Here is a 22,521-nt window from a genome sequence, read left to right on the forward strand (position 1 = left end):
ATCCCTGCAATAAAAGAGATTAACAGCAGAAAAACAAACAAAAGTTTAATAACGTGTACATGGGACATCAAGAAAACTGAGTAGGTTGCCAAAATGATTGGAGCCCACCAACTTAAATACCATTTCCAGTTAGAGACAAAAGAAGATGTTGGGGGTTGAGATAGTTAGTTATGAAAGGTTACTAGGAAAAGCACAATAAACAAGGGTAAGGTTGTTAATACAAATTTAAGTGCTTGTCTTCCACATAAGACATTGATAAGAATTTGTAGAGATAATGTCATCCCCCTCTTCCTGGTTTAGCTGGGAGGCACCCTTCCAAATGGAAATTTCCCTTATAAATGTAAATGTTTTTTACAAAGGCTAACTTATATTTGGTTTAAAGAGATTCTCTCCTGTCTACTGTTTCTTTTCTTTCTTTCTTTCTTTCTTTTTTTTTTGACAGAGACAAAGAGAGAGAGAAGGGCAGATAAGGACAGACATACAGGAAGAAAGAGAGATGAGAAGCATCAATTTTTCATTGCAGCACCTTAGTTGTTCGGTGATGGCTTTCTCATATGTACTTTGACCAGGGCAGGAGGGGGGGATACAGCAGAATGAGTAACCCCTTGCTCCAGCCAGCAACCTTGGGCTCAAGCCAGTGACCATGGGGTCATATCTATGATCCCACACTCAAGCCAGCGACCCCTCACTCAAGCCAGATGAGCCTGCACTCAAGCCGGTGACTTCATGTTTCAAACATGGGTCCTCCATGTACCAGTCTGATTCTCTATCTACTGCACCACCACCTGGTCAGGCCTGTGCCACCTGGTCAGGCCTGTGTACTGTTTCTTAACATTAACAAGCCAAAATAATTCATGTGCAAAAAAGACATATTTTGGAGTAAAAAATTCAGTTCCTCTACAGCTCCTAGGTTGCAGACCTGTACAACATATTATTGTACTGAAAACTGAAGGCAACTGTAACACAATGGTAAATATTTGTGTAATACAATATAATGTCCTAGAATATTACTATATTGTTAGGGATAGAAATTTTTCAGCCTTTTTTTTTTTTTTTTAGTGAGAGAGATACAGACAGAGAGAGGGGGCAGGCAGAAAAGGAGAGAGATGAGAAGCATCAATGCTTCGTTGTGGCACCTTAGTTGTTCCTTGACTGCTCTCTCATATGTGCCTTGAAGAAGGGAGTGGGGGGCACTAGCAGAGCAAATGACCCCTTGCTCATGCCAGCAACCTTGGGGTCATGTCTATGAGCCCACCCTCAAGCCAGCAACCCGACACTCAAGCCGGATGAGCCCATGCTCAAGTCAGTAACCAAAGGGTTTCAAACTTGGGTTCTCTGCATCCCAGTCTGGTGCTCTATCAACTGCACCACCACCTGGTCAGGCTTTATTATAATCTTATGGGACTTCTACTGTCGGTGTGTGGTCTGTGTGGTTGAAATGTCATCATGTGGTGCGTGGCTGCCTAAAGTATTTTTCTTCTGGCTGTTATAGTTTCTTTTCAGCAGCTGGACTAAGCTGTGCTCAACACAGTTTGCTTTACAGTTATCTTTGTTAATGTTCATGAAATTTATAATTTATTTTTAAGGTGTCTAAGTTAATATTTTTTAATAATTTTAAAATAATTGTGGCCTTTATTTCGTCAAGTACTTGTTTTGTTCTACTATCGTTCTCTTTTCTCCTTCTGGGTCTCCCTGGTACAAATATATATTTTAAATTTTTTAGATTTTATTTATTTAGTTTATAGAGAAGAGCGAGAGGGGAGAAAGAGAGAAGAGGGAGGAGCAAGAAGCATCAGTTTCCACATGTGCTTTTAACCAGACAAACCCAGGGTTTTAAACTGGTGACCTCAGCATTCCAGGGAAATGCTTTATCCACTGTGCCACCACAGGTCAGGGCCTCTTGTACAAATATTAGACAACTCAATATTACCCTACAGATTCGTGAGACTCAAGTTCATTTTTTTTCTTTCAGTTTTTATGCTATTCAAATTGGATAATTTCTATTGATTTGCTTGAAGTTTAGCAACCCTTTCTTCTGACACCTGCAATTTTCTTATAAACACATCTGAGACAGGCTGAGCTTCTCCTTGAAAAGACTGGCATTTCTGTCTGTTGCCCCTCAAACCCTGTATTTAATTAGTACCAAAGCAGCACTAGGTACCTCTTTATTAGGTAAAGGGATTTTCTCAAACCTAATGCCTGTGTAGTTAAGTCCCAGAAGGACTGCTTTGTGATTTTACCCTCATTAAAAAAGCAAATCCCTGGGCTGAGACTTAACATGTTAATGAGACATGGAGAAATATGTAGTTCCACTGCATAGGCACCAAAGAGTCCCTGCCTCCATACATGTCAGGCTTAGATGCCATCTTCCTGTCTCAACTCTTTTAAAACGGTTCCCGGACTTTTGTTGTGGGGCAAGCAGCCATTTCTTTTCCCCTTGGATGCTGTTTTGTTTGCCAGCATGAGCTTTTTAATAAACCTTTGCCTGTGTTCTAAATGTGGGTACATTCTTGATTTCTCTCCTGCGAGTCCCAAGAAACCAGGGCACTGGTAACATATCCTGTGAATTTTTTCATTTTAGAATTTGTTTTTTTCAGTTTTAAAATGTCCAGATGATTGGCCATGACCAGGCAGCTCAGTTGGTTATAGTATTGCCCCAATGGCCAAGGTTGTGGGTTTTATCTCCCTTCAAAGCACATATAAGAATCAACCGATGAATGCATGAATAGGTAGGAAAACAACTTGACATTCTCTTTCTCTCCCTCTCCCTTCTGCTTTCCTTAAACTTAATGAAAAAAAGGTTTAAATGATTTTATTATAGTTTTTATTATTCCTGTTCATATTCTCCTTTTGATTATTCTTTGTGAAGAAATTTTTTAAATTATTAAACATATATTACTCCTCTAACATCTATTTTTAAATAATAGCTCCATTAAAATCCTTTTATTGTTAATTCTATCAATTCAGTCATTTCTGGATCTATTTCTATTGAGTGTTTTTTCTCATAACTATGAGTCACATTTTCCTATTTCTTCACATAATACATCATTTTATTTTATGTGCTGTGGGTGATGTGTTATAGAGAATTTGGATTCAATTATTTTCCTCTGAATAATATTGATTTTTACTCCAGCAGGAAGTTAAGTTACAAGTTGGCCATCTGGAACTTACAGTACTTTGTTATTATATTTAATTAGGGCAGAGCTATTTTGGTTTGTTCTTTTTCCTAGTTAAATCTTCTGGTTCTTTGACATAGATTTTACTCTTAAATGTAGACCATTTTAGGATTCAAAGGGAGGCCTAAAGTAGCCTAAAGTATTTGTCCAGTTTCTCTATCTTGGTGGCTTAAAATTCCAAATTCTGTTGGCAAGTATTCCCTTCTATGCTTTTTATGTTTGTTTTTTTAAAAGAAAGGTTTGTCCTTTCCTGCTCTAAAGTTTTGTGATTTTGACTATAGTTTGTAATAGTCTCTGAAACAGTTTTATAGTCTGTGATATAGAGTTCAGACCTTCCATGGCTTTGGCAATTTCTCATTGGTACAGTTTCTGCAATGGTAAAATACAAACAATCATAGTATCTATTTTAGGATTAACTTTGTAGAAATCTAGAGAGAGGGATTTCATGTAAAATATTTAATACAGTGCCTAGTATAAAACAGGTGATCAGCATATATTAATTTTATCACTGGATCAGTTAAGACTAATCTGCAATATAATAAAAATATAATGGTTATTTTTGAGCCTAAGAAGATTGTATATTATACTTTAGACTATATTATTTAATATCTACTTACAATCTATTTATATGTTCATATATCAGATTAGAAAGTGAATAAGAACTTAAAAAGCCTCATATTTTTATTTTATGAATTTAATTATTTTGTCCATAAAGACCACTTTACCTTTATTTCTATCACTCTACCATGTATCCAGTGAATGTTAAAATAAACTTTTAGGTGAAAATATACATAAAATCATCTTTTATAAATGCTTAATTTTAGAGAAAAAAATTTTTATTTTAATATTTTTTAGGTGAGAGGAGGGGAGATACCGAAGCTGACTCCTGCATGCACCCTGACCAAGATCCACCTAGCAACACCACCTGGGGCCAATACTGGAGTACTGAGCCATTTTTAGCACCTGAGGCTGATGCGCTCAGACCAACCAAGCTATCCTTAGTGCCCAGGGCCACTCTTGAGGCAATCAAGCTGGCTGTAGGAGGGCAAAAGGAAGAAAAGGGGGAGAGGGAAGGAAGGAGAGAGAGGCAGATGGTCATTTCTCTTGTGTGCCTTGACTAGGAATCAAACCTGGAATGTCCATACATCAGGCCAATGCTCTATCCACCGAGTCACCAGCCAGGCCCACAGGAGAAATTCAAACAGCAATAATTACCATTATATGATGTTTCTTCCCCAAAGAATCCATCTTCAGGTTTTTATAAATAATATTTCAAAATTATCTGATGACATATTTTATCACTTGTTTGGCAAATGTATATATGTCCTAGCAAATATATTTTAAATACTATAAAAATATCAGGATTTGTTAAAATCATAAACCAATGTCCTCTATAATTCATAATCATGTTTCTAATAAATGGGTAATTTAATTTAATTCTAAATCAGATTGTACATAAAATCTTTGATTTTTTTTTTCAGTGCTTAAATAGAGTGATATATTTTTGTTATTTAAAAAGGGATGCTGCACTTTTGCTGTCCAGGTATATATAGCCAATTAACTCATATTTAATTTGAGAGTGATATTCATGAAATGTGAAAGTAAAATTTATTATGACAATTATGAAGTCTTTCAGTGGAAAGAGGACCCCTCGGTGAGCCTTACCAGGTTCCCAACTGACAGCACACTGCTGAACTGCTCCGTCATGGGATAGTGCTCCATGGCCATGAACAGTGTGTTTAAGACAATGCAGATGGTGATGGCCAGGTCAACAAATGGGTCCATCACAACCAGGTTGACGAGATGTTTCACTTTTAACCATGGTTTACAGCAATCCCAAATCAAACACATATTAGCAAATTTATACCAGCAGGGTGGGCATTTCTGCCTGGATTCTTCAAGTTCTGAAAGAAAAAAGTTAGAATACTCATGAAAACTGCTTACTTTCTATTAAGCAGTGTTTGGTTTAAATTGAAAGTAATTTAAATATATATATTGAAATATGGGTTAATCTGATGGTAGAGTGAGAAAGTACTTATAATGGATTAGCTGTCACCGAAGGCATGAGCACAGAAAGACTAGTCAACTTTACGAATTCATCTTGGGCAAACATAGCTTTCAAGATTCTATCTGCAGTACTAAATGTATGATAATCTTCAAAGCTATCAGAATCTAATGGGTAGGACTTGTGTTAAGTATACTAAAAAATCATCACATTCCAGATAGAAAAAATACATGTATATTTTCAAAGACCTCTTCTTAAGCAATGTCTTAAAAACCTTTGTCAGTCATGCTGAATCTCAGTTTCTTAGATTACATACGTTTTGTGGGTATTTTAATAAAATAGTTTTGTCAATGTCATCAGTCTTAGTCAAAGATTTTCTGATTGACTCTCATTAAGTATAAGCTTGTATATTAAACTCAACAAGATTCCTTTACTTAATCTAACTAGAAGAGAAAGTATCCACTCTAAGAAACTGAGATCCTTATTATATAATGAATCCATGTTTCACAAAATGGGACTTATTATTACTGGTAAAATATATGAGGATTTTAGGTGGAACACATGTAGAATTCATAAATTTTCATAGTATTCATATTAAAATACACTTATTTTTTAAAAGTACAATGATTTCAAAAAGAATTTTAACTAAATAATAAGAGAGGATATAGAAATGCATAGATCTTTAAAATGATATTTAAAAATACTGAAACTTGGTATATATTGGAAAAGGACTTTAGGGATTTAGGAAGTGAGAAATTATCAAAGCTCTTCCTCTGGTAAGATGATCTCTTAATAAACTCTTTAGGGGAAAATCATGCAGAATTTGCTTTCTGACAGTATGATTTTTGTACACCTTATTGTCTGCTCTGTTAAAGGAGATCACCATGTCTTAGCACTAAAATAGAGGGAAAGATTCTGTTTTCATTTATTGCATAATTGACTCTGGTAAGTCACTTTAGTATTCGTACTATGGCAACTGAAATATTCCTCTAAATCCAGTATAGTTTATGAGGAAATAAACTTTGTAAGGAAAGAAACAGCATATGAAATAAACAAACATGACCATATATAGTGATTTTTTTGTTCTGTTGATAAAAATTCACTATTAACCAAAGCTACAACATTTACCACTTCCCTAAAAAAATAAAATCCTATTATTTTTAACAGAATTCTATTAGAGGTAGATTCTTCAATTGTCTCTTTAGATAGAGAAATTCTTCCAGTGCACAGTTTATTTGTATTTCTTTTAATATGTAATTTTTAGAACAATAAAGAATAGTTGAATTATAAATTAGAGGAAAAATATAATTATTATGAACCAGTTATTTTATAGGTGTTTTTAAGATTCCCAAGTAGCCTTATGGTTTTGCTGAATATAAAAGATATTATCATTTACATTATTATTTGTAAATAACAAAAGAGAAACAAAAAACCCCTCTTTTTGTACAGTTATTTTAATGCTACCCATAATTTATCAGAAATACAGAAGCAAACAGTAATTATGAAAAAAATAATCAGAGAAAAGTTCAAAAGTGGAAATTCAGCCAGGGTTGTTCATCTTGACAGCAGGAAAAAGTGTAGCAAAGCTGTTTAAGTTCTAAAATAAAAGTGTTCGATTATTTATGCAAGGAAGCGCCCAAGAGATTTTTTATATTTTGAAACAACAAAGCACTCAGGAGAGAACTACAGCCACCCTCCATTATTCCTGTGTGGGCTACACATATGGAGAAGCATGTGCAACCTAGTTTAGACTTTTGCTGCCTCTTCTCAATTCCTCAGGTGTTTCTAACTCATCTTCCCACTATCCTTCCCAAGGATATGACCAGAAAACACTTCTATATGGCTTTAGCATTTTGGAAAACTTGAAAGGCAAATGATTCATTTTTGTATGTCTCCTACCGTTTCACTAAACCAGGAGGCTACTCATGACCCTGAATAATGGAGATGTGGCTGTAGTTCAAAAGAAGGAAAACAGAAGTTGCCAGTGAATCATCAAGCCTGCTTCATCAAGGGAAGATGAACTAAAAATCATAATTAGACTTGGAAGAAAATGTCCCCAAATAAATAGATTATGTCAACCTAAGAAACCCTTCCACCATTATGAACAACAGAAAAGAATTATATATAGAAGACAGCTCTAGTATGCATGTGTATTCTAAGTATTGCTAACAAACTTTGATCCGTGGCTACATTCAAAGTGTTTAGATATCACTGAATAAAGAAAAGTGAGCTTTTCATTCTATATGAAAAATAGATAAACACTTAGCCATTGTCTCTCACAAAAATATAAGGTCCAAAGCTCTGCAGATATTAAACTCGAACACTCAGTCTCCTGCTTCCTCAGTTACACTTATTGTGAGGACATCCTTTGCGCCTGAGCAACTCCACAGGATACATTCTCCTGGAGGGTGATGTGGGTGCACTCATCCTGAACTGTGGTGGGTTGATGTTTTCTAAATAAGTTCTTACATTAGCTCAAACTTAATGCTATCAGAAGTGCAAAGTAGGACTGTTGATTTAGACTTACCCTGTCTCCTTCTCTACTTCTTGCTTTAGGGAGCAGACATGCTGCTGACATCAGTAGCAGAACCACTGGCAGCTTCCTCTCAGTGGTTTTGCTATGGCAAGGAGCAGAAGACCAGAGAATCTTCAAAAGATTTACCTGGAGGGACAGGGAGGAGCAAGCTACTGGCAGCTGGGGGGGAAGAGGGAGTGCAAGCTAACGCAGGTGAGGTTGGGGAAGAATGTACTGAGTTTAATATTCCATAGAAATCAGTGAAAAGATTTCTGATACTGCATTAGGACATTATGAAAACTGGATGTTTAATACTGATGTGGCTGCTGTATACTGTCATCTACATGGTGAGTGTTTTTTTGGCTATTACTTTTAGGGTTTTGGTACTGCTGTTAGGATCATGGGATTCTTCCCTTCAGACTGGAAAATAATCATTCAAGAATCTATCCAATATTAAATAACTAAAGATAGAAAGTCATGTGCACATGTGCTTTCCTCTCTCTCGCTCTCACTGTCATTCTCCATCTTTCCTTTCCCTTTGCCACATCTACACACACACACACACACACACACACACCTGAGAGGGGGTGGGACAGGAAGGGTTATGAAAGAGAAAAGGAGCAAAGGGGAAAGGAGGGCAAGGGAGAAGGACAGAATATATTTTATATGAAAGTATTTTCAAAGTACTTGAAGTTGACATTTTCACTTACAGGATGGAAAGGCACAAACATGTAAATTAACAAAAATAAAACAATGAATATTAATGATAATATTTACTATATGCCAGGTACGTAGGTGCTTCATATATAATCCCTCATTTAATCTTTACAACAATTTTATGCCTAAACTTATTATCCACGTTTTATTGGTGAGGAAACTGAAGTTTAGAGTCATAAACTAACACATTTAACACATGGCAGAGCCCAAAATTGATCACAGATCAGGCTGTCCCAAAAGTCTTTATTTTGGTCTTATAAGATCCAGAGCTCTAAACAATATGTTAACTACTCAGAAATAATCTGCAAATTAAGAGAAAGATGATACATTATAATATCAGACCAGAAAGAAGCAAAAGCAGTTCTACAAAAATTTGAAAACTTTGCCTCAAAGAAGTTTATATCAAAACCTAATCTACATTTTTCATTTACATTTCTTGTTAAATCAGAGGATTTTATAATCCACGTCTCAAGTTGTTAAGGCAATGCAAATGGGTTAGCATTATTATAAAAATAAACATTTATCATTACACTCTTTGTAATGTCATACACATGACAAATTTCAACAGTTTAATATTTAATTAATGAAAGTAATATTCCAAGTATACCTTGAATTTGCAGTAGGTTCCTGAAGGCTAAATGTAAAAATCTATAATAGATGGTAGAATAAATGTGTTATATATGGATTTTACTTTTATTTAGTAAAGACATAACAATGATGTGGTATCAAGTCAAAAAAATTTCTTTGAAATTATGGAATTTTTTTTTCATCATTACCAAAACTCCACCAAGTAGCTATGTTGTAAGACTTTTGACGTACCTTCCATGGTGTTGGTCAAAATACTCGCTATACTCATTGCTCTTTGCCTTGTAGGATCTTCCAACAAATCCATGGATACATGATAAGAACTGGATCGTCTCTTTCTTATTTCTGTTTCAGTAGTTGTTCCCTAAAAATAAAAATTTTAATGAAATAACCATTATTCTTAAGGACAGTCAAACCGAAAGCATTCCTATAATAGGTGCTACTTAACTAAATGTTCTTCATGCTTTCACAGATGTGAGCAGCTCGTTAAGACACTGCTGGAATCATCACTCTTGGGAAGTATTTAAAAGCCCATTGGAGTCTCAGTTTTGAGAAATGCTTGGTTTTACAAGCAAGATGGACTTTTTAAATTCCCCTATCTTGGAGCTTTGGACTGGAGGGATCATACTTACCATTGGACAGGTAACCTTTTATTTTCTTTTTGTTTTTCGAGAGAGAGAGAAGGGTAGACAGGAAGGGAGAGAGATGAGAGGCATAAACTCAAAGTTGCGGAAACTTAGTTGTTCATTGATTACTCTCTCATACATACGTATTAGTAACTATGATAAAAGTTGTAAGGATTGGCTTTGGCTGGTTGACTAAGTGGTAGAGAGTTGGCCTGGAGTGTGGATGTCCCAGGTTCAATTCCCAGTCAGGGCACACAGAAGAAGTACCCATCTGTTTCTCTACCCCTCCTCCTCTCATTTCTCTCTCTTCCCCTCCTGCAGCCAAGGCTAAGTTGGAGCAAGCTGGCCCTGGGGTCTGATGATGGCTCCATGGCCTGCACCTCAGGTGCTAAGAAGAGCTCAGTTGCTAAGCAACAGAGCAACTTCCCAGATGACCAGAGCATTGCTCACTAGTGGGCTTGCTGGGTGGATCTCAGTTGGGGCACATGCAGGAGTTTGTCTCTGCCTCCCCTCCTCTCACTGAATAATTAAAAAAAAAGTTATGAGGATTAAATGAAATAATTTCACATGTGTCTGATATATAGTTAGCTACAATTATTTTTTTAATTTTTATTTATTTATTCATTTTTAGAGAGGAGAGAGACAGAGAGAGGAGAGAGAGACAGAGAGAGAGAAGGGGGGAGGAGCTGGAAGCATCAACTCCCATATGTGCCTTGACCAGGCAAGCCCAGGGTTTCGAACTGGCGACCTCAGCATTTCCAGGTCGACGCTTCATCCACTGCGCCACCACAGGTCAGGCTAGCTACGATTATTTTTAAAGAGAAATTCACATTCCCTTTGCATTCTTCCTGGTTCCATCAGTACAAAGTTCTACTTTCTTCATGATCTGATTAGATTCCAGAATACTCAGACATTTCTCTGAGAGAAAGAAGCCATGAGAAAAGGTGAAGAAGATCAATGGCTATTTCTATAATGCAAGGTAAGAAGGTCCTCTATGAGTGACTGAAAGCCCATGCCATATGATTTTAATGGAGCTTAAAGAGCTTGTCTAACTATAATAAGTAGAATTGTGTAAAAAATAATAATACAAAGATTTTAATATGATTCAGCCAACTATGAAATATAAGCAAATTACATTGCTAGAATAATTTTATATTGGCAAATGAAACCTTATTTAATACCAAAATTAAAAAGCAACTTATGTTGTAGAAAGGAAATGTCAATAAAACAGTATATCCATAAGTGTCTGGTATTTAGCTGAAATCCTTTTACATAGATTTGATTTAGGGCACCTTTGTTTAACAAAAGGAATTCATAAGAGTAATATAAAAATTGAAATCTGCTCTAAAAATTACAACACATGACTTTTTTTGAGTGACATCTTTTTTTTGTTTTGTTTTGTTTTGTTTGTATTTTTCTGAAGCTGGAAACAGGGAGAGACAGTCAGACAGACTCCCGCATGTGCCCGACCGGGATCCACCCGGCTCGCCCACCAGGGGCGACGCTCTGCCCACCAGGGGATGATGTTCTGCCCCTCCGGGGAGTCGCTCTGCCAAGACCAAAGCCACTCTAGCGCCTGGAGCCGAGGCCAAGGAGCCATCCCCAGTGCCCGGGCCATCTTTGCTCCAATGGAGCCTTGGCTGCGGGAGGAGAAGAGAGAGACAGAGAGGAAGGAGAGGGGGAGGGGTGGAGAAGCAAATGGGCGCTTCTCCTATGTGCCCTGGCCGGGAATCGAACCCGGGTCCCCTGCACGCCAGGCCAACGCTCTACCGCTGAGCCAACCGGCCAGGGCTGAGTGACATCTTTACCAAACAAATGTACAATGGCTAGGGACACTTAAGTGGGTGCTAACAATGCTATAACATTCTGACCTACAAAGAGAAAGAAGGTTACTCTGCAAGACTTAGATGCATTGAATAATAGTATATACTTCTGGTGAAAGTATGAAATTCTCTTTTTAAAGGAGCAATGATAAAAAATCCTTAAAATAAGTATTGATATCGTTTCTTACATTTAACTCGATTTTATTAGACATTATTCTTGATAAATTGTTGCTGTTCTTTTTGGAAAATGTCATGCTGTAGTAATAATGATGAAGGAATACTTCTAATTATATTCTATAATACCCAACCTATATTTTTAATTAATCTGTAGAAAAGTCTGAGTAGAAGAATTTGACAAAATAAGTTTATAGCTTGACTGAACCAATCCCAGCGTTTGAACACTAGCCTCAGCAAAATTCTTAGATGTGGAAACCAGAAACAGTGGAGTCTGCTCCAGCCTCAGCTTCCTCCCCAACTGCTGAGGTTTCCGTTTGCCTCACCTCTGGCAGGAGCTGCCCAGCAGGAGACGTGAGGGCTGTCGGGCCCCCAACCAGGGACACCACTCCATTGCAATCCACTGCGCTATGCATCTTCCCATTCATGGGCAGGATGGGGAGCACCCTGGAGGCTCGGCTGGCCTGGCTGACGTTGCTGTGACGCCGCTCTCCATGTCTGTGTGGTACAAACAGAGAGTCTCTTCGGCTGTCATTGTCTTCAAACGTGCTGTGCTCGTCATCAGCAAAGTCGTTCTCAGAACCAATGTCCTTTGCTCGACCTCTGAAGCTGAAAAGGCTCGTTCTACTGTTGCGTCTTGGAGAGAAAAGGGAGCCACGGATGCTCAATAAAGACTATGAACAACAAGAAAGAAAACAAACAGACAAACAAACAAACAAAAAAACCGGATGAACAGAATTAAGAGCTGCATCCTGAAAAATATAAGACTTGATTCACTGTTTCAGAACTATTGACCTCCCTACAGATACGTTACTGGACAGGTGGAATCAGCTGCTGGTCGTGTTCTGGAACTCTACTAGGTTGAGCTGTTTCATTTCGCTTTCCCTTTCTCTCCTTTCCTTCAGTTTTCACTTACCGTCATTTTCTTCTGCTTTTCCCATACCTCACAACAATCACAAGTATCCCTCAACATTGTTTTGTCCCATTACTAGCACCCAAAACTGAAATTTTTGCTAGACCCCACTCTAGAAGCTAATCTGATTTAAAACACCAATAGAAAGACATTAAATACATACCTACATTTAGATCCTTTGAAGCTAAAAATATACCCTGTAAGAGCTCATGAGTGACCAAATCCCAATGCAGATCTTAACCACAGAGGAAAAGAAAATTCATTTTGCTAGTAAGTCTATCTAATTACAGTACAACAAAGCTACTTCCCTGTCCTTTGCATATTTTATAATGTGTTCATGAATAAATTAAACAAATCGAGCTGAAAGAACTGTATGATTCATTCCCTGATTTTCACTCCTCTATCTTAAGAAATCTAAAGAACATCATATTTACAAAAACCTGGTTTTCGTGAAGTATATGTCACAATCACTTAACAATTTTCTATTGAATAAATGGTTACATTGTCACTATCATTATGCAGTTTACCTTGCTTCTTAAGCACAGCAACATTAAGCACAATGAATCACTTTCTGTTTATTACTAGTCTACTTTTATAGCTTCCTTGTAGTATATACTTGCTTTTGGTTGTCCAATACTTATTTCTCCTTCTTTTGACAGTACTGATTATTTTTGAGAAATGATCCTTAGGCAAGACCAAGACTTAGGCATAGCCACTGGGTGTTTGTGTACCTCTGGCCATAGAGAATGGATTAAACATGGTTCACACTGACAGCCACCTCTTTCTTTTATACTGTAATTGTTGGGAAAGAGATGTATTGCTTTTTATTTATTAATTTTAAAGGAGAGAGAGAGAAAAGTGGGGGAGGAGTAGGAATCATCAACTCTCATATGTGCCTTGACCAGGCAAGACCAGGGTTTTGAACCAGCGACCTCAGTGTTCCAGGTCGATGCTTTATCCACTGTGCCACCACAGGTCAGGCAAAATATGCGTTTTAAATTAGAGTTGGGAAAAATATTGCATATAAGTGTAAGCTACAGTGGGCATCTTGCCAGCATATTGGAAGAACCTGGGCTGAGATATGAAAAAGTACTTGGTCATAATAATGTGTTTTGAGCTCTTGGGTCCAGCCATGCCTAAACCTATATACAGATACTATGTATATGATATAAAAAGTTCTCTTTTTTATTAAACAAGGCCTGAGTTGGATTCCTATGATTTTAATAGGAAGAATACAAATGTCATCATTTAAATGTCTGATCTTTTTGTTCTCTAAAGATTTAAAGCTACTTAACATTATTATTTTATATTCAAATTTTTTTACATTTCTTGACCAGTATGTTTTTTTTATTTTATTTTAAGCTAAAGAATAATTTTTATTAATAATGTTAATAAAGAGCTATAAAAGTGTCCATAAACTTTAAATACTGTCTTATGTAATCTTACTCACTATTCATAGAAAGAAGTAGCACATCTAAGAAGACTGATATGCTTCCCCAACATAAGTCATTTCTCCTTTTCCTGTTCACATGTTTTTCTTCTCATTATCAACTTCATTAGTAAGATTTATTGTTTTCCATATAAGCAGTTAATTTTTAAAAAAATCTCTCTTAGACTAACCAATTTCTTTCATATCTTTCTCTTTTCACAGGGGTTTTGAATTAGCTGCAAGGATATAAGGGCTAAAGAATTTGTGATCTACCGGTTATCATTAGTACAAAAAGAAAGGCAGACAAGAAATTCTTGGCAATAAAAACTAAAGTAGAAATTATTTATATGTGTCACTCTTAGTAAGAGTTTATATTTTAAATTACAAGTACTCTACTCAAATAGAGGTAATAGAAGATTTGGGTAAAACTATGCTATAAAACTGCACATAGGGTTTCTCAATCTTCAACAGTAAATTATGCAATATAAGAGCATAATTCACATCAGACCGCTACATAGAAAATGATTGTGTCCTATCTGTTATCACCAACTTCTATTGCTTACATTAGTTATATAAATCCATTATAATCAGATGTTATGCTGTCAATAAAGAAAAATCTGACATACCAAGTAAAGCTCTAAAGCACAAAACTTGGTTTATTATAAATAGGGAAGGAAATAATAACTTAGGAAGGTCAACTGTATTTTATAAAGGTTTCAAAATAAAATATCCCCATTGTTTTAAGACTTGATTAAAGATTGAACTGACTTCCTTCTCTCCCTTCTTCCATTCTAGTCAAATCAAAGTTTAAGAACTATTTCACAAAATTTACCTACTCAATTGAGAAAAGTATAATCTTGTGGTAAAAGCCTACATTATATATTTTCTCAATATAAAAGTAGAAATGGTTACCAAACCAATTGCCTTTCTATCATGTAAAATATTAGCTTTTAATACTTTGGAGTCTTGGACTCCTGAAAAATCTAACAAAGGTATGGGCCTTTCATCTCTGTGCCCAGAATAAGGCTCTCTGCCTAGCTGAGCATTTTCAGTATTACTTCCATGGTCTTGCAAAGTGTCATTAGTGTGAATTCCGGATTCTCTGCTTCCTTAGCTTTTTCCCTCCCCTTCTCCCTCCCTTATTTTTTTTCCTTCTCTTTTCCTCTATCTCCCTGCTCTCTCTCTCTCGCTCTCTCGCTCTCTCCATTTTCCTCTCCATGTTCTTTGCTATTTGTTTAATTATTTCTTTATCAGGTTAAAAGCCTTTCACTATTTTTAAAAAATATATACCACCTAAGGAACAAATATATTGAGTGAGACATTCCAAGTTGTATGTCAATAGTCAGTTATTATAATAGTCATCTAGCTAATAAATAAAGGTATGAAGAAGATAATACTAGAAAAATGTTATATCTGTGAGCAAAATTTGCAGAAAGAAGCAAGACAGAGCTTAACCTTTTCAAGCTTAACTATTTTACCTAGAATTTGTTTTATTGGACTTGAAATAAAGCATATTGGAGAAACTTGGTGATTATTGTTGATTTACACTTTTTTTTTAGCAAGAGAGAGAGAAAGACAGACAGGAAGGGAGAGAGATGAGAAGCATCAATTCTTTGTTGCAGCTCCTTAGTTGTTCATTGATTGCTTTTACATATGTGCCTTGACCAGGGGGCTCCAGCTGAGCCAGTGACCCCTTGCTCAAGCCAATGACCTTGAGCTCAAGCCAGAGACCACAGTGCCATTTCTATTATCCCATGCTAAACCAGACAACCTCAGGTTTTCAAACCTGGGTCCTCAGAGTTCAGGCTGATGCTCCATCCACTGTGCTACCATCTCTTCAGGATGATTTTCAGTTTTAAATATAGAAAATTTTACATGATGTAACCTACCTTTTCCCCTCCCTTTGTCTCTCTTTTCCTTCCTTCTTTTTCAAAATGACCAATGCTTCAAAAAAGGGAATTTATTTTTAGGAAATCAACATTTATTTAGATTCATGTCTCCATCAATGGAATCATAATGATTATGACAACAACATAAATAAAAATGAGTAAATGTTGGTATTTACTTAAAAATAAATTCTATTTTAAATTTTAATTTAAACCCACTAACCCTTTAATTTATTTTATCTTATAATGTTATTGTACATAGAATGAATCATAATGATCTATAAAATTTCACACATATTAGAATAAAGTTAGACTCTACATTATTAAATGTGTGAAGAGCAAGTATAACCTTAAATATATGTATTTTTAAAATAAAATCAAATCATAAACTTTGTTATCAATTGTAAAAGATGTTCTTTATATAGGCCTGATAGAGTAGAAATGTAAAGAATTTCAGAGTCAGCCGAAATTTAAATATTACCTTAGCTCTTAATAACTATATGTCATCGGGCAATTCTTTAACTTCACTGAGCCTAAAAAATAGTGACAATAGAGAAAAATGGCACTGTGAGGAGTGCTCTCCGATACCTCTCCCTGAAACATTAACAAATTCAACAACTAGAGACAGAAAAACAATCTTCGGAGCATCTGAAATACATATACATCAAACAAAGGTACAATTGGGCGAAAAGGTAGCTGAATATATAATCTACTCTGAAGGAAATAAGATGGAGAATGGAGTATTCCACTTTCCTCACTGACCTGAGCAAGGGCTGCTTCCACTTGGAACTGAGAGAAAGTGAGGGCTGGGAGCATGGAAAAAGCTGGGCTAGGGCAGAGACGTTCAAGCTGAGGAGAGAATGTGCCCATGGCTCAGCCCATATGGAGCTAACTCCAGCGGCAGACCCTGGCAGAGGTGGGCAAGCAGTTGCCTTGTTTACTCCTGGTATCCTGGTGGGCAAGTGCAGGCAGTGTGCGAGTGGCTCCACCTGGCACTTTGGGCATGGGTGCCTATGTTCCTGAATGGAGGGGCTGGGTTGGAGACTGTCAGTAGTGGCCTTCTGTGTGGGCTGTGACCAGAGTTCCTGAATAATTCTGGCTTCCCAAATAATAGCACAGGAAGTAAATGAAAGCCGGCTTTCCTACATCCAGACCTATCTGGGCACGGCACCTCCGCCAGCCATACAGGCTAACTAAGCACACTCCTGGGGAAGAGAACTGAGGAAGTGGTGGGGGGAAGGTCGCATGGGAAGCATGCAGACAGCCTCTGTAGAGCAGACTGGCAGAGTGCTGAGGCAACTAGACATGCCCAGAGGCTCAGAGAAAGACACCTGAAAGGCAGTCGGCTCCCAGCCCTGCTTGATTATGCTGGCGGCTCTGGCTGGCAAAGCCTTACCCAGAACCCTGCATTGAGTGGGGATAAAGAGGAGGGCAGACTTGGCAGCTCTTAAGCCTCTTGCTCTCCAGGCAGTGTCTGGGACAACACAGCTGGGTCCCCAGGCTGCTGGTTCAGGAAGGAGAGATTTGGGGAGAGGTTCCAGGAAAAGGGACTCTCCCATTGTTGGACCCTGCAAACACTAATAAGCCCAGCCTACCAACAGGACTGAGGTGTAGTTTATGTCATCATCATAGTGATACAACAGCAAATCTCTGCCTAAGAGTGCCACAGGGGCACAACCTGAGGTACAGTACAGTGCCACCAGCCAAAAAGAGAGAGAAGAAAGAAAAAGGAGGAAGATAACTTCTCAAAACCAGAAAAAATCCACAGTCTTTATGACTTTTTCATTTTGTTTCTTGTATTTTTTATCTTTTTTTTTCTCCTTCCACCTTGGTCATTTTATCCTCTTTCCATTTTATTCTTTTCTTTTCATTTTTTTATTTTTTTAATTTAATTAATTGTGTTTACATAGATTCTAGGGTCACTTTTTTTCATTTTGAATGTTATTACCCATAGGTGTTACAATTTACTTTTTTTTTTCTTTGAGTGTTATATTCCAAAAAACAACTCAATTATTTTTCTCTCTCTCTTTTTGTTTCTTCTTTTCTCTTTCACTTTTTCTCTCATTTGAATCTCACCCACAAATTATTTTATTCTGAATTCAATTTTTTTCTTTGTGGCATTTTGTGTGCTTTTTACTTCACTTTTTATCTCTTTAGTATTTCCCCCAACTCTGGCTCTACATGCTATAGTTTTTGTGCCACTTAATACAATAGAATTTTTATTTTTCACTGTATTTTTTCTCTTTTCTCTTACACTATTTCTCTCATTCGAGCATCATTTACAAAAAAATTATTTTATTCTTGATCTAAATTTATTCCTTGTGGCATTTTGTGGGTTCTTTACTTGTTTTTTGCCTCTTTGTCACTCCTCCCCAACCCAGGCCCTCCATCCTATGTATTTCTGTTCTACTTAGCACAATAGAATATTCAGTTTTTTACTGTATTTTCTCAAAAAATATTTTTAATCAACTCATTAGTGTTATTAACAATACCACTCTCAAATGCCATTAAAGCAAAAGAAATAGAATATCATGGATACAAAAGATAGTGATATAGCTCAGATAGATGAGGAAAAAACTATAGAAAAAAAATTTTAATAGCTTAGAAACCTTGGAGTTAAATGACAAAGAATTTAAAATTGAAGTCCGAAAAATACTCAGGGATATATAAGAAAGCACAGAAAGGCAATTTAGAAAGCTCAAAAAACAATTTAATGAACAGAAAGAATACTTCACCAAGGAAATTGAAACTGTAAAAACAAATGAAACAGAGATGAAAAACTCAATTCATGAACTGAAAATTGAGGTAACAAGCTTCACCAATAGAACAGGCCAGACTGAGAAGAGAATTAGTGACATAGAAGACAGGCAACTAGAGGTACTACAGAGAGACGAGGAGAGAGACTCATGAATTTAAAAAAAATGAGATAGCCCTACAAGAATTGTCTAACTCCATCAGACAGAGCAACATAAGAATAATGGGTATATCAGAAGAAGAAGAGAGAAAAAATGGAATGGAGAACATATTCAAACAAATAATAGACAACAACTTCTCAAGCCTGTGGAAAGAACTAAAGCCTCGAATTCAAGAAGCAAACAGAACACCAAGTTATCTTAACCCAACTAACCTACTCCAAGGCACATCATAATGAAATTGGTACAAACCAATGACAAAGAAAAAATTCTCAAGGCAGCCAGAGAAAAGAAGAATACACCATATAAAAGAAGGCCCACTAGATTATCAACAGATTTCTCAGCAGAAAGTCTACAAGCTAGAAAAGAGTGGACCCCAATATTTAATGTTCTGAAAGAGAGGAACTTCCAAGCAAGAATACTATACTCATCAAAGTTATCCTTGAAATAGGAAAGAGAAATAAAAACATTCACAGATACAGAAAAGATGAGGGAATTTATCACCAGAAAACTCCCACTTCAGGAAATACTAAAAGGGATTTTCCGACCAGATACAAAGAACAAAACAAAACAAAACTACAAGTAAAACTCCATCAAGATTGCAATAAAAACAAGATTAATCTGTGACAAAGAAACAAAAAATGGGAGAGGACAAAGATTAACAGTAGCAAAGCAGGATGGAGTGCAGAAGCACTCATGAGATAATGTACTATAATGAACATGTTATGTACACTTTCCATTACTTAATGGTAACCACCCATGAAAAAACCAACATATAAGTACATGACTTAAAAAAAGAATTAAGAGAGAAAAAAAAGTATGAATTACAACCTAACAAAAACAAAGGATAGAAAAATAAAAGAGAAGAACCAAACAAGATACAAAACTATCAGAAAGCCATACATAAAATGGCAATAGGAAACACTCAAATGTCAATAAGTACACTAAATGTTAATGGATTGAACTCACCAATAAAAAGACACAGAGTAGCAGAATGGAATGGATTAAAAAAGAAAATCCAACTGTATGCTGCCTACAAGAAACACATGTAAGCTACAAGGATAAAAACAAATTCAAAGTGAAAGGTTGGAAAACAATACTCCAAGCAAATAACATCCAAAATAACAGGTATAGCAATACTCATATCTAACAATGCTGACTATAAGACAGCAAAGGTAATCAGAGACAAAAATGGTCATTTCATAATGATAAAGGGGACATTGAATCAAGAAGACATAACACTTCTAATATATATGCACCAAACCAATGAGCACCAAAATATATAAGACAGCTACTGACCGACCTGAAAACAAAAACCAACAAAAATACAATCATACTTGGAGACCTCAATACACTGCTGATGGCTCTAGATCGGTCATTCAAACAGAGAATCAATAAAAAAAATATTGGCCTTAAATGAAACACTAGAACAATTGGATATGATAGACATCTACAGGACATTTCATCCCCAAATGCCAGAGTATACATTTTTCTCTAGTGTACATGGAACATTCTCAAGAATTGACCATATGTTGGGCCACAAAAATAACACCAACAAATTCAGAAAGATTGAAATTATACCAAGCAAAGTCTCTGATCATAAAGCCTTGAAACTAGAATTCAACCACAAAAAGAGATAAACCCATAAAAATGTAAAAACTAAACAACATACTTTTAAAAAATGAGTGGGTCAAAAAAAAAATAAGCACAGAGATCAAAAGATACATAGAGGCAAATGAAAATAATAATACAAAATATCAGAATCTCTGGGATGCAGCAAAAGCAGTAATAAGAGGAAAGTTCATATCACTTCAGGCCTATATGAACAAACAAGAGAAAGCCCAAGAAAACCATTTATCTTCACATATTAAGGAACTAGAAAAAGAAGAACAAAGACATCCCAAAACCAGCAAAAGAAAGAAAATAATAAAAATCAGAGTATAAATAAACAAAATAAAGAACAGAAAAAATTAATTTAAAAAGGAGCTGGTACTTTGAAAAGATCAACAAAATTGACAAACCCTTGGCAAGACTCACCAAGGAAAAAATAGAAAGAAATCATATAAACAAAATCCAAAATGAAAGAGGAGAAATCACCACAGATATCATAGATGTACAAAGAATTATTGTAGAATACTATGAAAAACTATGTACCACGAAATTTAACAATCTAGAAGAAATGGATACATTCCTAGAACAATACATTCTTCCTAGACTGAGTCATAAAGAAGCAGAAAGCCTAAACAGACCCATAAGCAGGGAGGAAATAGAAACAACTATTAAAAATCTCTCCCAAAATAGAAGTCCAGGGCCAGATGGCTATACTAGTGAATTCTATCAAACATTCAAAGAAGACTTTGTTCCTATTCTACTCAAAATCTTCCAAAACATTGAAGAAGGAGCAATACTGCCAAACACATTTTATGAGGCCAACATAACCCTCATACCGAAACCTGGCAAGGACAACACACACAAAAAAAATCTACAGACCAATGTCTCTAATGAATACAGATGCTAAAATACTAAACAAAGTACTAGCAAATCAAACACAACAACACATTAAAAATATATTCATCATGATCAAGTGGGATTCATCCCAGAATCACAAGGATGGTTCAACATACGTAAAACAGTAAAATGGTTAACGTTATACACCATATCAACAAAACAAAGAAAAAAAATATGATCTTATCAATAGATGCAGAAAGGGCATTCGATAAAATACAACATCATTTTATGTTTAAAACACTGAACAAAATGGGTATTCAAGGAAAATATCTCAACATAATAAAAGCCATCTATGATAAACAATCAGCTAACATCATATTAAATGGCATAAAACTGAGGTCTTTTCCCCTAAAATCAGAAACAAGACAAGGTTGTCCACTCTCTCCACTCTTATTCAACCTAGTGCTGGAAGTTCTAGCCAGAGCAATCAGATAAGAAAAAGAAATAAAAGGCATTCTTACTGGGAAAGAAGAAGTAAAGGTTTCACTTTTTGCAGATGATATGATCCTGTACATCAAAAACCCCAAAGACTCCACAAAAAGACTACTAGATACAATAAAACAATACAGTAAGATTGCAGTATACAAAATTAATATACAAAAGTCCATTGCCTTCTTATATGCCAACAAGGAAACATCAGAAAATGAGCTCAAAGTCAAGGGAAGTGAAGGCAAAGATAAATGAATGGTACTACATCAGGATAAGAAACTTTTGCACAGCAAAAGAAACTGACTACAAAACAAACAGACAGCCAACTAAATGGGAGATGGTATTTTCAAACAACAGCACAGATAAGGGTCTAATATTTGAAATATACAAAGAACTCATAAAACTTAACAACAAATAAGCAAACAATCCAATAAAAAAATGGGAAGAGGACATGAACAGACACTTCTCTCAGGAAGAAATACAAATGGCCAACAGATACATGAAAAGATGCTTATCTTTATTTGCTATTAGAGAAATGCAAATCAATACTACAATGCGATACCACTTTACACCAGTTAGATTAGCTATTATCAACAAAACAGGTAATAACAAGTGTTGGAGAGGCTGTGGAGAAAAAGGAACCCTCATCCACTGTTCGTGGGAATGTAAAGTAGTACAACTACTATGGAAGAAAGTATTGTGGTTCCTCAAAAAATTAAAAATAGAACTACCATATGACCCAGCAATCCCTCTGCTGGGAATATACCCCCATAACTCAAAAACACTGATACATAAAGACACATGCACCCCATGTTCACTGCAG

The 22,521-nt window shown here is 36.1% G+C and overlaps 1 protein-coding gene across 3 annotated transcripts in view; it reads right to left on the reverse strand.

Annotated features, from left to right (window-relative positions):
- LOC136337578 (sodium channel protein type 2 subunit alpha) overlaps nucleotides 1–22,521 on the reverse strand; it is a 160,743-nt gene that overhangs the window by 63,526 nt on the left and 74,696 nt on the right. For 2 of the 3 annotated variants that reach the window (XM_066278965.1, XM_066278966.1), the window contains exons 12-14: nucleotides 11,948–12,295; nucleotides 9,233–9,362; nucleotides 4,842–5,080 (exon numbers count right to left, since the gene is read on the reverse strand). In XM_066278965.1, the coding sequence (XP_066135062.1) occupies nucleotides 4,842–5,080; nucleotides 9,233–9,362; nucleotides 11,948–12,295 (717 nt within the window). Of the gene's footprint in view, nucleotides 1–4,841; nucleotides 5,081–7,708; nucleotides 7,763–9,232; nucleotides 9,363–11,947; nucleotides 12,296–22,521 lie in introns of those variants that run through there. The other variant, XM_066278967.1, reaches the window with a different exon arrangement.

Source organism: Saccopteryx bilineata, chromosome 5 (genome assembly GCF_036850765.1).
Source record: "Saccopteryx bilineata isolate mSacBil1 chromosome 5, mSacBil1_pri_phased_curated, whole genome shotgun sequence".
Taxonomy (NCBI): Eukaryota; Metazoa; Chordata; class Mammalia; order Chiroptera; family Emballonuridae; genus Saccopteryx; species Saccopteryx bilineata.